The sequence below is a fragment of the Sturnira hondurensis genome, unplaced genomic scaffold, assembly GCF_014824575.4.
Source record: "Sturnira hondurensis isolate 20B ecotype Veracruz unplaced genomic scaffold, ASM1482457v3 Scaffold0008948, whole genome shotgun sequence".
Lineage (NCBI taxonomy): Eukaryota > Metazoa > Chordata > Mammalia > Chiroptera > Phyllostomidae > Sturnira > Sturnira hondurensis.
This window is the reverse complement of record NW_028081579.1, coordinates 5,281,920-5,298,525: the sequence shown is the minus strand read 5'-3', so window position 1 is coordinate 5,298,525 and position 16,606 is coordinate 5,281,920. Positions and strand designations below refer to the sequence as shown.

Genomic DNA, 16,606 nt, shown 5'->3' with positions numbered 1-16,606 from the left:
TTATTTCCCATTGTTTCACCAAAAAATTCTTTACTCCTGTCATTGTTTGAATAATGTAATACAACCTATCTACAATTCTTCAAAGGATAGTAGCATTTTATGTTTCGCTTCATTTTTGGAAATAAAGTTTTTATTACTAATGACATTAAAGGAAAAAAGGATTAAAGAGATAAATGAATAAAGGGATTTTTATATTGATAAAGTTACTATAAACAATAATGATCAGAACTGGATATACTGTGATCACTCTGTAACAATATTACTGCCCCCATCTCTCTACTGCCCCAAATTCAGTACATCAACTGACCCAACACCGCTTGTCAAGAAGATAATGAGTATGTGTGTCTTAAGGTGGAAGAGAATGAAATGTGTTATAATGTGGGATATTGAATCTGTTCAAATGTTGGCCAAGCCTCTCCATTAAAAACAGGATACTGCCAGAGACATTGAAATAAAGAACAATCTGACAGTAATCAGAGAGGAGGGGAGAAAGGGATAAGAGGGGACAGTAAGGGGGGTCATCAAGGAATATGTATGAAGGACACATGGACAAAGCCAAGGAGGGGTGGGTTCGAGGGTGGGAGGCAGGGATGGGTGGGGTGGGGTGAAAATGGAGACAATTGTACTTGAACAACAATAAAACAAAAACAAAAACAGAACACTGCACACTTCTCACAACTATGCTATTCTACTAGTAGAAATACTAGTAATATAGGTTACCTTTATTCTCCAAATAGCTACTCCTTCCCTTCAATGAATATTGTGCTTCATTCAGATCTGGCTGTTCCCTAAAACTCTGTATATCTTAGCGACAACCTCTAAAAAGTAATCCAAAGTATCTCAACACTTAATTTTCCAAATTATTCAATTTTCTTAGGTAAGGATAGTTTAAATCAGACTTCTTCATACCTGGGGATTGTCTTTTCCTGACTCTTCTCTTGGATTCACTATCTTGGACAGAAAGTTTTGAAGCGGCAGTTAGAGATCTTGACAGCTCACTTGGCTTTGTGGCAATGACCCTGAAGTTAGGGAAGGTGGGGCTCTTTTCTGGTGCATTATTAGCGCTTCTTCTGCTTCTGCGTTTTCTGCAAGGACTAAGTAGTTCCATGAATACCTCTTGTTGCAATGGGCCATGACTCTGGCGAGTAGAACGACTGGCAATTCTTAAAGATTTCGTTTCTGTAGGAGGAGCAGATTTTATCTTTCTTAGGCTTCTACCAGTAGCTTTAGAAGAAACAGTTGTTCTTGGTGTACTCTGCTGACTCCTTGAAGTGTATCTTCCAGGATCTCGTTGGCCACGGCTTGAAAAAGAAGAGTTCAGCCTCCCTCTTGTTTTAATTGGCAATCTAACTTGTGGTCTTCCTCGTTTTGGAGGGCTACAAATTTGGTTAGAAAACACAATTATTATGCAGAGCCAGAATAAATACACAATTACTTCAATTCCCTTTTTCCTAGTATTCAGCCAGAGTTCTACATATTACTTTTCTATGTTACTGAGACTTATCCTAGGCTCAATTCTTTAAACTTAGAGCCAACAAAGTTCTAGTGGAAATCTCAACTGTTTTTATATATGTGTATGTATGTGCGTGTGTGTATTTAAAGTATTTATTTTATTTTTAGAGAGAGGGGAAGGGAGGGAGAAAGAGAGAGAGGAGTATCAGTGTGAGGTTGCCTCTCACATGCCCCCACTGGGGACCTGGCCCACAACCCAGGCATGTGCTCTGACTGAGAATGGAAACCAGTGACCCTTTGGTCCGCAGCCTGCGCTCAATCCACTGAGCTACATCAGTCAGGGCTATATATTTTTTGTAATGCAAAGAGAATATTTATTATTTTCTTAGTAGTAACTCCAGAACATCATCATGGAGATCAAAGCCTAAATTGTGATAAATGATAATAAAATCTATAAGAGAACCAATAGATTTAATCATGTTGAAAAACTTAAAGAATGATGAACTAATCTTAAAATGCAAATCTTTTCTTTCCTATTATCATCGATACAGAGGTAACATACAGTTTCTACCAATAGCTGCCATTAAAATAGGCCTTAAGCCCTGGCCAGGTGGCTTGGTAACGTCATCCCTTACACCAAAAGGTTGCAGGTTCAACCCCCAATAGGGGTGGCCTGTGGGAGGCACCTGATAGATGTTTCTGTCTCACATCAATGTTTTTCTCTCCCCCACCTCTAAAATGAATAAACATATCCTTGAGTGAGGGTTTAAATAAAAAAACCCAATAAAATAAAATAGGCTTTACATTTTTTGTTTCTAAATACCAAGCCAAGAATCTCTTTGCCATCTTATTCTACTGGAAAAGACAAAACTAGATTCAATCTTTTAGTTGTATTTAAGTTGTAGACAAGAATGAAAGTAACCCCATTAAGTCCCCCGTTTATCCATCCCCTCATATACCTGGAGTTCCAGTTTCCCTAAAATATTTCCAAGAATTTTCCAAATTCTTTATCATCTTTATGCTTAACATATTGCCCTTTTAAGCTACAGGAAATACGGCTCCTGCTATGTGGAGTATTAGAAAAATGATAATTTGTTTCAAAACAATGGGGTGGTTCTCTCTATTCTCCTACCTCAGACTGTGACCTTTTTGTACTTTGTTAGTTCTAGGTTGCTTCCTATTTACCTTCCTGATTCCACATGAAAGGGTTTCAAATATTAGGAGGGGGGAAAGTTTTAGGGGCAAATAAAGGAAACTGCTCCATCACTGGCATAGTAGAAAAAACCAGACCTTAAACACATTGATTATACCTGGGTGACATAATTTGCTCAGTTGTAGAATATTTGGTTATATGGCAGTACAGAAGTTGTTTCTGGATGCTGATGTGATAGGAGTATAAAAATATAATATGCTTCCTGACATCTCTCTCTCTGTATAGGCTGCCAAGGATCACCAAAGTCTGGGTACAACTAAGTCCTTGAAAAAGTATGAAAGGCATAGAGAAGTGCCTTCCATCTTTATCTCATAAATATCCTCTGGACAGTTTATTTGCTGCTTCAGGTATAAAATTAAGTAAAATCCACCTTAATATGGGCCTGATTGGTGTTCCTGTCCAAATTTGAACTCATATTTGATTTTATGATCTGGCTAAGCTCACACGGCTACTGTATTTTCTTCAGGAAAATTCAAATGTTCATAATACATAAAGCATGGAGAATTTCAAGCTACTGTATTACATAGTAGTTTTAAAAAAATGATGAACCCAACCACTCCATTTGTATTTCAGTAGTCAAGAGATTGTCTAGTTAAGGTTCATGAATCTTCATTTTATTGCATGTCAGGGCTTACCTGACTTCTTCCTCTTCTTGAGAGTCATCTTCCTCTTGTTCTATCTCATATTCTTCATCCTCACTTTGACCCTCTTCATCGTCATCATCAGTGTCATCATCCTCACCTCCCATACTGTCTTCCATCTCTTCATCACTTTCCAAGGATGGCCTCTGTCTAGAGGAGAGTCTTCTAGAACGTTCCTTTGGCCGACACTCTGGACAAAACCAATCTCCTTCAGGCACAGTCTGACGAATCACATAAATGCTCATTAATCACCTGTCATTCAAAATCTCAATGTCTCAATTCTAATCTGAGACTCAAAAGAAGAACAAACTACCTTGAGCTTTGGTCGAACACAGTAAGTATGGTGACCCCGATCACAGCCATCACAAAGGACCATGTTTTCGGCATCGCCCTTCTTTCGGCAGATCTTACAACGGGCATTCAGTATGGATTTAGACCAGATCACACTACGGTCCAAGGTGGAGAGGTGAAGGAAGACTTGGGACAGACTAGAAGAAGAAAGAAGAGACTCTCTCCAACGGTCCAGGACTGTTTTATAAGAACGCCCACTGTCACTGGCATCTTAAATGAAAAGGAAGAATGATTAAAGTTTCTAAAGCAAACCCCAGACATCTCCTAGAACTACTTTCTTGGTAGTTTAAACAGGATAAATTTTACAGCTCTTCTCTTGTAACACTTAACAAAAATACCATGTTGATACTAAAAATAAAAATACCTCACGTTACAGAAAATATTTGCTGAACCACATCTTGTTTATATTAAATCTGTACATCAAATGCTTGGGGATGTCAAGAGTTAAAAAAATAACTTGAGCAATGTGCTCTCAATCTAATTTCTGTAATAAATTTTGATCTAATTTAGAAAACTTGATCTAATTTAGAAGTGTGGTTACAAGTGAGGTACTATTCGTTTGAATCAAGGATTTACTTCTTCAATTTCAGATGACAAATTGCTCTCAGCTAAGTATCACTCATATATGAGGTTTCTTTTGGGGCTGATAAAAATGTTCTGAAAATAAACAGTAGTGAATGGCTATACAATTGTGAATATACTAAAAAACACTATATATATTAAAAGGATGATTTCATATGTGAATATACCTCAATATTGCTGTTACTGCAAAATTTCAATTATGTATAGATGCCAACAAAAGAAAATATAGTCTCCTATCTCTAAAAAATATTATTTTTAAAGTGAGGTAAATAAAAAATGTTAATACCTCTCAAAATGAACTTTCAACACCAATATTTATGTAGAAACATTTGAAACCTCCTGCCATTAACAACAGCATCCATTTGTCTTTTGGGCTAAAAATTTATAAAGAGTCATCTGACTAGATGCCTTTAATCTAGGCAGTCTATCATTTTACAATGGCCTGGGGTTTCCATCTTTAATTAATCTTCAATATTGCTACCACCTTAGTTTTCCTAAGATATTATACTTAATTACAAAGGGCCTACCACATCATATCAAAATTCTGCAAGGTATATAAGAACTCTATACATCACTTGGTCCTATTCATGCCATATTTCCTATTATTATCCTCAAATAAAACCTCTTGGGCAGTAGCATAATGGTTAAGAGAATGTGGGCTCCAGAGTCAGTCTGCCTTGAGGTGACCACTAGTTCCCCTATGGGAGCTTGGGCATATTACTTTGCAAGTTACTTTACATTGTTCCTCCTATGTGTAGCACTTTAGAAGATACAAAACAAGTCTATTTGATGGTCCCTACCTTTAAAAATTTTAATATAGCTGGGAGAATGAAGATATACACAATGAGTTCAAGTCATAAGGCAACAGATCTGCCAAACACTAGTGTGTCTCGAGCTCCTGTCTGACTATGAGGGAGGGTGAGAGAGAGGACATGGAACCAAGGTTCCCACCCAATGCGGTGAGTGCCCTCTAAAAAGCTAGGACTCCAAGAAACTATACTTTTAATGTGGAAAGGGTAGCGGGAAGAAAGAAGTACAGAAATCTGTGCATTTGGATCTTGGTATTGGGTACAAAGGGGAAATAAAGATACCTTAAGAATATGTAACTATAAGCAGAGCCTTGAACATGTTTAAAACCTGAAAAACCACAAGCTAAGATTTTACAGTGGTCCAGGGTCAGTAAGTGATCTCAGGTGAATGAAGACACATGTACAAATCTTTGCAAACTCCCTCTGAAGAAATATGCATAGGTAAGTTCTGAGGAATGAGAGTTAATAGTCAAAACCCATAAGGCATATGTCGAAACACTATAAACAAGAGCCAGCAGAATCTAACCCATAAAGACTTGAGATATCAGAATTACATACCGAATACTAAATAACTGTTTAAATGTTTTAAGAAATAAACATTTGAGCCCTTGCCAGCATGGCTCAGTGGACTGAGTGCTGGGTCCTCCGACTTCCCACTGCTGGGGGTGTGTGAGATACAGTCCATTTGATTTACTTCCACCCTCTCATTTTGTGCTATTTATCTTGGGTTTTTATATAAAGCTTCATAAAAGGTTCTGGCCTGAGTGGGACCCCCAAGGAAGAAGACAGTAAGAACCGCTAATTCAAAGATCTTGCAGAAATCTTTCTGGATAAACCAGAGGGCATTCTTACTGGTAATGGCAAGAAACAAGGTTTCAGAGGCCAATGTGAAAGAGTGGAAGAAAAAGACAAATCATGGGGATCTTCTGGAACTCTGAAAACCAGTCTGAGTGGTTTTTAACTGAAAGGCTGATCAAACACTATGGGTTTTGATCAAAGAGAAGCTTTTAGAAAATTATACCAGTGGTAGCTCAAGGTCCAGTTTTTACCTGAAGCACTCCCACCCACTTTAAAATGTTCTAAATGTAAAATAAATGTAAATGGATATCTGTCTTCTTCTATTTTCATATAGTATTCAAATAAGGCTAAAAATAGTATATACAATTGGTTCCATTTTCTCATTGTTTTTAAAAAAATCTTTAATCTTGCTTCTTCTTCAGATTATACATGCTCAAGGGCAGAAATATCTTGCTTCTTTTTTATCTTCCATTATGCTAGCACGGACAAATTCCTCAAGAAATTGCTAAATGAGAGGACTTCACTAACACAGAACACTGGTAGAGTCCCATGGTCAAATGTTACTCTGGGAGGTTCTACGGGTAGCTGCCACAGCACAGTAACCCATGCGACCAGGCCGAGGGGCTTCTCCAGGAGCTCAAACAACAAAAACTCCTGCCTGTAAATCTTCCTATGCTAGTAACAGGAACAACTGCACGAATAAATACCATGTGCAAAATAAGTGAACATGCATTCCAGAGCTCTTCAGTATTTTCACTAACACCTAAATATTCTAAGATTCACCAATGTTAATTCAATACAGACTTAAAAGAGTTTGATCAGCTGAGGTGTGAAATGTAGAAAGGAAAACATTAAAAAGATGATATTCCCTTCCAAAATATCAAACTCAAGGTTTTCTTTCAAAAGCTAAATATGCAAACCGGTATTCAGAAATATATAAAGTAATATCATACTTCTCTAAAAAGTTCGTTCTTTCCCTTTTTTAAAGTATATTTGGATTATGCTATTATAGTTGCCCCAATTTTTCTCTCTCCATTATCCTCCCTCCGCTCTGCACCCTCATCCCCTTAGTTCATGCCCATGGGTCATACATATAAGTTCTTTGGCTTCTCTATTTCCTATACTATTCTTAATAAAAAGGCAAATTTCCTTTAAAAAGTTAAAAATTCACCATCTCTCATATTAGACTGATCTCCCCTTCTCTTTTTCTTGTCCTTTTCCCCCATCTCCATTTTTATCTTTATTAATTTGTGTTACTTTTCAAGTTGATAAAGTTACTTCGGAGTTTTTTTCATAGCATAAGGGTTAAACCATAAGCATGATTTTATAAATAACAAAATTATTAACCTCAATAGTCTTCACAAATCTTACTTAAAATAATTACTTGAAATATAATTATCTTCCCAAGTTTAAAAAAAGCCTAGTTTTACTAATGTGATTAATCCCTAGAATAAAAAGCTACAAATAACTTTTAATTGAAATTTTAAGTGAAGTTATTGCAGCTTCACCATGTGGTTGTAAGAAATAATACAGAGAGAACCCTCATCATGTAGTTTGATTTAGACAGAAAATAGTAAGAAATATTTAAGACTGGCACAGATTGGGTAGACTTAAAAAATATTTTAGACTGGGAAATAAGAGTGATATAGTAAATGCAAATTGTGATGTCTTTGTGAGATGTGATCATATGTATTTTATTTCTTACAAATACTACTTTGAATGTGAAAAGCAATAGCTTTTCTATCATGAGCTTTGAATATTAAGCTCATGGTAGAATGATTAATTCATAAAAATATGAACAGACTTATCAGAAGAATGAGATACTGGCCAGAAGTTCTTCAACTTAAAAACACTCACTTTATGAATACAGTCACATTCTAAACTTGTTTTGATAGCACCATCTGTTCGTAAAATTTTGTTCTCACTGCTCAACAGATAATGTTCAAATAATTTTTAAAGGATTTTAGTCTATTCAAGTTGCACTTTCAATATGAGACCAGAAAATATGGTTTTAAAAAACAGTTTCTTATAGTATCCTATTATTGAGATATAGGATATAAACTATCTGGAGATGATGAATTATAAAGTAATTCAACATTTCAGAGATCACAGGGAAATAGAGGATGACATGAAATTAATTTGGAATTTGAAACACCTATTTTCCTAAAGATATAATGATTATAGCCCCTTGACTAGTCCCTAAAAGGGACATGATCTACATAATATTATTTGTATCATCCTAGCCATAAATTATAGAACATTTACTCATCTGTATATAGTTTAACACTTGGTTTTTCTGATTTAGCACTTCTTATAAAGTGTTCAAGTTAGTGACCCCATGATTAAACTGTGCCCTTAATGGTGGACATTTAAGCAGCTTCTTTGGGGTTCTGTTTAAAATAATAACAAAATAATTTATGTACAATCTCTGATTTTCAGGGTCTGTCTAGCCACAATTTTTGGTTACCTTTCTTGTGATGAAGGTTTCACAAAAAAGAGACTGACAGAAATAGTTACAAAAACAATTATTAAAGTGAATAATTACCTAGAACACATTTAAAAATAATATTATCTAAAAATAAATCTCACTTGAAAGAACTCATGTAAAAATATAAATACAATCTTAAAATTTTCAAGTCAGTCAATCAATTTTATTATGTCGGCCTATTAATTAAAGGGCAATTTTAAAATCATTTAAAATATAACTACTAGTTTGAATTAAAAACAGACACTTACCAAGTGGAGCCTTGAGGAAACGCCGCTCAATGCCTTGCTCTATCTGAAAGAGCGCCGTTGCCAGGTAACGAACCACGTTGCTCACTGACTGCGGTGTGCTTGCGGTGGTTGAGACAGTACTTGGAGTTTCTGTTTTTATGCCCAGAAGTCTACAATTAAAACAATGAAGAGTTTATGGTACTAAAAACACTATTAGGTGAGATTTGATTCCACTCATTTATCCAAATGCTTATTTATACCCGTGTAAGAAATAGTTTCCTCAATCTCGAGGAGCTTTTCATAAGAAAAGAGTGTAGGAAGGGAGATATATACATGAATCAAGGGCTAAACTAAATATCATGTTATTTAAGTACGTCAGAGGGGCACATATTTGGAGGAGGGAAGAAGGGTGAGACAAGTCAAATGGGAAAGGTTTCAGACAGGAGACACTGTGACAGGCCTTAAAGGATAAGCGTCCTAGGCAGCTCATCTCTATTTCTCTTGCATGGGCTTGTAGCTGCCTCCCACCTAGTTCCTCAGCCTCCAGTCTTACTCCCTTTGCAATACATCTTGCTGCAGCTACAATGGTCATTTAAAAAGACAAATTCATTCACTCAAAGCCTTTGGTTTACTGTCTTCCTTACCAATATCCTATCTTCCCCAAGTTTAGGTCTTAGGTTTGGAATCACTTCCTGTGGCATTTTCTGTGCTGTTTTCCCTGTTCTACCAAGATAAATAGCCCTTCTATGTACTACGTTTGCACTGGATATTTACTTTTATCAGAACTCTCACCTGTTCTATAACTGCTAGCTTAATGTCTCTCTACCATTTCTTTCTAGACAACAAACTCCTTAAGGGCAGACATTATTCAAAATAACTCCAAAAGAATAAAAGTACCTATCTACAGATAAAGAGGTTCTGATTATTAGTTCAAATAATATTTAAGTCTACCACAATTTACTAAAATTTTCCTGCAGAAAAGAAAAATGGATCGTGTATGTTACTTTTTGAAATTAATAACACCTTAAGTTCAAAGACTTTTAAATTTTATTTTTTTAAAGATTTTATCTATTTATTTTTAAAGAGAAGGGAAGGGATGGGGAAAGAAAAGGAAAGAAACATTAATGTGTAAGAGAAACATTGATTGGTTGCCTCTCCCACATGTTCCAACTGGGGACTGAATCCACAACCCAGGCATGTGCCCTGACCTTGGAATTGAACCAGTGACCCTCTGCTTTTTGCAATGACACCCAATCAACTGAGCCACACTGGTCAGGGCTCAAAGACTTTTTTGAACTTGAGAAATTATCATGATCCTAAGTTGTCTTTTGGCAAGGTTTAAGCAAAATCATCATTTCAATGGTTATATAGTCTTTACAATAAAATTTTAAAGCAATTTTTTCAAACAAAAAGAAACATTTACATTAGAAAAAAATTATAATTACAGTGGCAAGGAAAAGTGATGGTACTTTAAAAAAATACTTTTTGTACCTGTCTTTGACTATGATCTTTGCTTGCTCATCAATTTCCATCTCTTCTACATTTTCATTCACAGTTTTAATTATCCCATTTTCCTTGTTTCCTTCACTTAACAGCTCATACCGTCCATTTTCTAATGCTGATCTCCAGATGTGTCGGTCTGCAACCTGTAACAAAACCCAAACTAACTCACCCTGAAAACAGGCATATGTTGTTCCTAAGGAGTATGAGGTTCAATGTACATATGAAAAATTCATGAATATTCTAGAACACATTGTGAATCCACAAGGAATCTAAAAATAAGGTTACTAAGTGGTCAAAATGGAATTCATGTCATTTATAGATGGAGCCTTAGTACCTTGCTCTCTATATAAGGAAATTATAAATAATTCTAAGATTGGTCACTGATAGCATCAAAAAAGTGATAGATGATAGCAACGCAATGAATAGAACACACATATCAAGCATGAATTACTTACAGATTTTAAAAAGGTAACAAAGAAACCAATAAACAAACCAGACTCAGCAGAGCAGGCGGGAGCTGGTCAAGGAAGAAGAAAATATCCTTACACATTTCAACATCTTGGATGAAAATATCATTAAAACAGGTATTTTAAAAGATACTAAAAATTAATATTAAAAAGGTCAGTCAATTATGTTCATTTAATTCTATTTAAGAAAGTAGTTAGTCACATAGTGTATTTAAGAAGGGTTTTATAGTAATACATAAACATTTTAATATAGGGGAATAATAAACTTAATTTTTATAAAATAGCACTGACTAGTATTTATTTAAAACATATATGGGTTACCTATATGAAAGAAATGAACAAGTATGACCAAAATCCTGGAAATTAGATAAACTAAAAATAGGAACAGGTACAAACCTTTATTGCTCCTAATGTTCCTTGGTAGATTCTATCTTCAATATCCAAAAGAAAATCTCTCAGCCTCAATTCAAGCTGCCTCTCTGCAGACATCTGAGATGGATCACTTGCATTGAAAGCTCTTCCCCGAGTATATACAGGTTTGCTATCAGTCTGAGGTTTGTCTGAAATAGTTATTCAATACCTTTGTTATGATTTCCTTATTACAAATACAATCTACCCCCTGTGAGTGTTATGATCATGAGATGATGGACATTAAAAACCCTTAGTAAATCCTCAAAGCACTAAAAAAAGGGGGAGGGAGAGAAAATGTTTGCACATTACACATTTGAAAAGGGACTTATACCTAGAATATAAAAAGATCTCTTGTAATAAAGATAAATAATGCCACTAAAAATGGACCTTTAGAAAAGTCTGAATGGACTTTTCTTTAAGGAATATATACAAATGGCCAATAAGACCATGATAAAATGCTCTACTTCATTACTCATTCAGGAAATGAACATCGAAAACAAAATGAAGTACCACTTCATACATCTAAGATGGCTAGAATAAAAAAATCAGATAATAACAAGTGTTGCCAAGGATATGGAGAAATCTTAACCCTCAGACACTGTTGGCAGAAATATAAAATGGTATAGCTGCTTTGGGAAACGGTCTGGCAGTTCTTCAAACGATTGAGCAGAATTACCATATGGCTTAGCAATTTCACTCTTAGGTACCCAAGAGAGATGAAAACATGTCGACACAAAAACTTGTATGCAAATGTTTACAGTGGCATTATTCAAAACAGCCCAAAGGTGGAAACAACAGAAATGTCCATCAACTAACATATGGATAAATAAAGTGTGGTATACAATGGACTACTGTCTGGCCACAAGAAGGAAAGAAGTACTGACGCATGCTACAACTTAGATGAATCTTGGAAACATTACGCTATATGAAAGAAGTCAGTCACAAAAGACCGTATGTTATATAATATCATACATGTAATATGTTCAGACAGGGATACCTGCAGAGACAGAAAACAGATTTGTGGTTGCTTAGGTCTATGGGGGGTGGCAGCGAAAGGAGAAGGTGCTTCTTTATGAAGTGACGAAACTGTTCTAAAACTGACTATGACAGTCGCACAATATCGGTGAATATACTAACCCCTGCCCCACCACTGAACTGTCTACTTTTAATGGGTGAATTGTATGGTGTATGAATTAAGTCTAAAAAAGCTGTTAAAAAAAGAACAGTGAGCTACAGTTTTTAACCCTGAAGAGAACTAAAGTAGTGATGGTAATATTTCCCAAATTTAAGAGTTCTTTACCTAGAGAATCTCACTTGGCAATAAGAAACCTTATACCTAAAAACGCCTTACTGTTTTTTCATATCTGTCATCAATGGATCAGTCATCGAATGGGAAATGTTGCTGCCTGATTTGCCTTTGCAGAACTGATCTCCAAAGTGATCACTAAAGGAACCTCTCTCTGGACCCTCAGCCCAAACCCTTAACGAGTGACATCACCCAGTCATGATCTCTAAAACTGATGGTAACACCTTTGCGTTTCGGGTGTCCAGAACCTGCGGATGAAGGAATGAGATCAGGGAGACTATGCATCTTCTCGAATTGCTAAATGTGTTCCTCATAATACAAATGGAACCCAGTGGAATCTAGAGAACCTTGTTATCCTAATTGGCAAACTTTCTCTAATTCTCAAACTTACAGAATCATGTAAATGAAAGATACGGTGTCTTAATATGACTGTAATAGTTTGAAAATGTTTAATCCCAAATCAGAGTTTGTGGGGAGAGAAAAATAAAGGCAGTGGTTTGCAATGAAAATTTACCTGAAAAATGAAATTTCTCTTCGGAAAAACGAGCTAGCTGCGCACATATTCTGCTCTTCTCTTGTAACAAAGTTTCTTTTAAGGCACTTTCTCTATGTCCTCTAGAATTAAGAGCTTCGATAAGTTGCTCTAGCTGTTCACAAGAACTGTAAAAGCACCACCGGTTTGGCTTATGCACTGGTTTTGGCAACTGCACAGAATCATCACATGGACCTTGGTCAATGTTGGAGGTAGATTCAGACATCAAAGACTCTCCAGTTCTAGTGGATACCTGAGCATTCTGAGACTGTACATTATTCTGAAATGATGAAGGTCTAGGCAACAGCATGTCTTCAGTGAGACCAGAATAATCCTCTTCAATAAACAATCCAGGAATAGAAGGGAAAATCCAGTATCGCCTATACATGCGGTCACGGCCCAAGGGAAAGATATTGGTGCATGCTATGGCACTTTGGATTTTTTCTAAGAGCTCTTTCTCTTTCCGTTGATGCTCCTGTTTTAAAGCTTCTTCCTCATCGGCAGTGAGAGGCTCTCTTGTCAAGCAGTTGATCTCTTCTTGCCTTGTAAATTCTTTAAATTCATTTTGTCCCCCTTTCCCTATAGATGAAACAACATTTGATCATCATCACATTTTAATTTTTCATTAGAAAAATATGACATAAGACTACCTCTAGTCATCATGTGTTATGGATGGAAATATATGCCCCAAATTCATAAGCTGAAAGCCCAAACCTCAGTGTGACTGTATTTGGAGACAGATCCTCTAAGAAGATAATTGAGGCTAAATGAGGTCACAAGGGTGGGACACTAGTCCTTCTAGGAAAAGAAAGAGAGACCAGAGCATTCTCTCTCCTCCCACTGCTGGTACAGAGGAGAGGTTGTTTGAGGACACAGTGAGAAAGTGCTGTCCTGTAAGCTGGGGAGGGAAGCCTCACTAGAAATGAACCCTGCTGGCACCTTGATCTCAGACTTCCAGCCTCCAGAACTGTGAGAAAATAAATTTCTGTTGTTTAAGCCACCTAATCTGTGATATTTTGTTATGGCAGCACTAAGGCTAACACACTATGTTGGTAAGAAATCAGTACACTTAAATATAAAGGGACACACACAGATCTGTGACTTCAATACAGGACAGTGTGCCAGAGTCTGTTATTCTGCAGGATATATAGTCAGTGCTTCTTCTAAATCAGGAGTCAGCAAACTACTTTTAAAAAGGGCTAGCCAGTAAATATTTTAAGCTGTATAGGTCGTATGGCCTCTGCCACAACTACTCAACTCTGCCATTATCGCATGAAAGCAGCCACAGACAATATGTGAATAAATGAGCACAGCTGTATTCAATGACACTTTATCATCCCTGAAATCTGAATTTCATGTCATTTTCACATGTCAAAAATGTTCTTTTTAAAACTGTTTCAACTATTTAAAACTGTAAAAATCATTTTTTGCTTACGGGTTATATAAAAACAGGGGGCAGGGCAGATTTGGCCAAGGGGCTGTTTACCAACCACTGCTTTCCAGTAAGAGAACCCCTAACTTTTAGGTGGGTATGTAGCAATCCAAAGAACATTTCCCAGATCTCTTCCCAGGAGGCATGGCTACACGAGAAACTTCTGGTGAAAGAGATGGGAACAAAAGCATGATATGTAACTTCAGAGCTGTGCCCTTCTTTCTTCTTTCCCTCTTCCGACTCACTGAAATGGAGATATGATGACAAATCACTTTGGAACGTGAGGATGGAAGCATTAGTAAGACAGAAAGAGTCTGGACTCCTGGTGCCCTGCCTGGCATTTATGACGTGTTGAAGAATTACTCCACTCTCTTATTTCAGTCACTGTCAAATTGTTTAAATGGCTAGGGAGTGTTTTTTCTACTTTTTTTTTTTGCTTGAAAGAGTCTGTATAAGATTGGAATTATTTGCTTCTTTAAAATTGGCAGAATTACCTATAAAGCTGTCCAGTGCTAATGTTTTCTTTGGATGAAGGTTTTCTTAAAAAGAGTTTACTTATTTATTTTTAGAGAGAGGGGAAGGGAGGGAGAGAGAAAGTGGGAGAAACATCAATGTGTAGTTGCCTCTTGTGTGCTTCCTATTGGGGACCTGGCCCGCAACCCAGGCACGTGCCCTAAACTGGGAATCAAACTGGCAACCCTTTGGTTCACAGACCAGTGCTCAATCCAATAAGCCACACCATCCAGGACTGGAAGAAGATTTTTAATACTAATTCAAGATCTTTAATAGTTTAGAACCATTCACATTTTAACTTTTTCATTAATTCATTTTAATCTATTGTTTCCCTGTATTTGTGGGGGATTATTCTATTTCCTACTTCTAATTTAAATTTCTTCAATGTAGAGGGACTGTATTAAACAAATGTTAACATGCAGTGTTGATGAGTTTAAAATATTTCCTAGTTTTCATTATGGTTACTACTTTTGCTTGACCCATTGCTTGGAACTATGTTTTAAAACTCCAATTATATGAAGTTTATTTGTTTTGAATTCCTAAATCAATTGCACTGCAATCAGAGAATACAGCCTCCACGACACAGCAGATTTCCTGTCTGTAATAACCATTTAGAAAACAATGTAGAAAAAAGTAGCATCCAAATTACAAACACAGAATAAACTTAAGGATCTCCTCCAATAGTTATTAAATGAAGACGGTTAAAGATCCTCAGAAATAATTTGGTTCAATAGCTTTCAAAAATGTATTCCCTCTGACCCAGGAATTTGTGAAATTATTTTAAGGCAGTAGAGAGTTCCATTTTCAGAAATATGACACCAATTACAAGCATTACTGATCTTTGCATCTCTACTATCTAAAAGGCATTAAATAAATGTTGAATGGGTACCTTATAGAAAAAAAATTCTACTGGGCCTAATATAACGTAGTAAATACAAAAACTCAACAAAACTCACTGACAAACTAAGAGTGCAAGTTAGCAGAAACTAACCTATTAAAGAGATAGGAATACTATCTCTTTCCCCTAAAGTATAAATGACGTGTAAATAAAGACCTAATCATAAATATACTAATGTGACTTCATAGCACCATTTAATAACAGAATGGTCACAGCTATGGGTTGAGCATTTAAAAAACAAATGGAATCACAAAAAAAGTTAAGTTAATACACATTTCAGAACCACAGAATTAATAAAGTGCCTCAATTAAAAACAAGTAAGCATGCCCTTAACAAATTTCTATATTACCCCTTCTGCCTCTTTTATGTAGTCCTGGGTCATCTTCATCTTCGGTGACTGTATCTTGATCTAATTCCTTTTGCTCCATTTCTTTGCTCTCAGTGCTAGTATCAAAATCTTCCCTTTCTTCCTCCCTTTAGGATAAAAACAAAGATGTTCATCAATGAATATATGACTCCATTCATAAAATATTTACTGCCTGCCTACTTCTTGGGGAGTAATGGACAAGATGACAAGAGTTTATAGTCTTGCAGAGGAAACATAAACCATTGTGAGATTAATATATATAATAAATACCCAGAAAGGAGAAGTTCAAGGTGCTATAAAAGCATTTCAAGGAGAACCAAATCTAGTCTCAGGATCAAGAAAGAAAGGCTTGGTTGGCCCTGGCTGGGTTGTCTCAGTTGGAGTGCAGGCCCATACACCAAAAGGCTGCAGGTTCAATTCCCCACTAGGTCCCATCAGGGCACACACCTAGGTTGTGGGTTTGATCCCCGGTCAGGGTGTATACGGGAGGCAACCAATCGATGTTTCTCTCTCCCTCTCAAACAAATAAACATATCCCCAGATGAAGATTAATAAAAAGAAAAATACAAAAGGTTTGCTTGAAGAACTGACATTTAAATTGAGAGACTGGAGAGAC

General features: G+C 36.3%; 1 protein-coding gene across 1 annotated transcript in view; it reads right to left on the bottom strand.

The window, feature by feature from the left end:
- BAZ1A (bromodomain adjacent to zinc finger domain 1A) overlaps nucleotides 1-16,606 on the bottom strand; it is an 84,242-nt gene that overhangs the window by 8,393 nt on the left and 59,243 nt on the right. The window contains exons 17-24 of the mRNA XM_037056470.1: nucleotides 15,973-16,097; nucleotides 12,763-13,359; nucleotides 10,928-11,091; nucleotides 10,053-10,207; nucleotides 8,583-8,731; nucleotides 3,620-3,867; nucleotides 3,301-3,527; nucleotides 910-1,376 (exon numbers count right to left, since the gene is read on the bottom strand). Of these exons, the coding sequence (XP_036912365.1) occupies nucleotides 910-1,376; nucleotides 3,301-3,527; nucleotides 3,620-3,867; nucleotides 8,583-8,731; nucleotides 10,053-10,207; nucleotides 10,928-11,091; nucleotides 12,763-13,359; nucleotides 15,973-16,097 (2,132 nt within the window). The remainder of the gene's footprint in view (nucleotides 1-909; nucleotides 1,377-3,300; nucleotides 3,528-3,619; nucleotides 3,868-8,582; nucleotides 8,732-10,052; nucleotides 10,208-10,927; nucleotides 11,092-12,762; nucleotides 13,360-15,972; nucleotides 16,098-16,606) is intronic.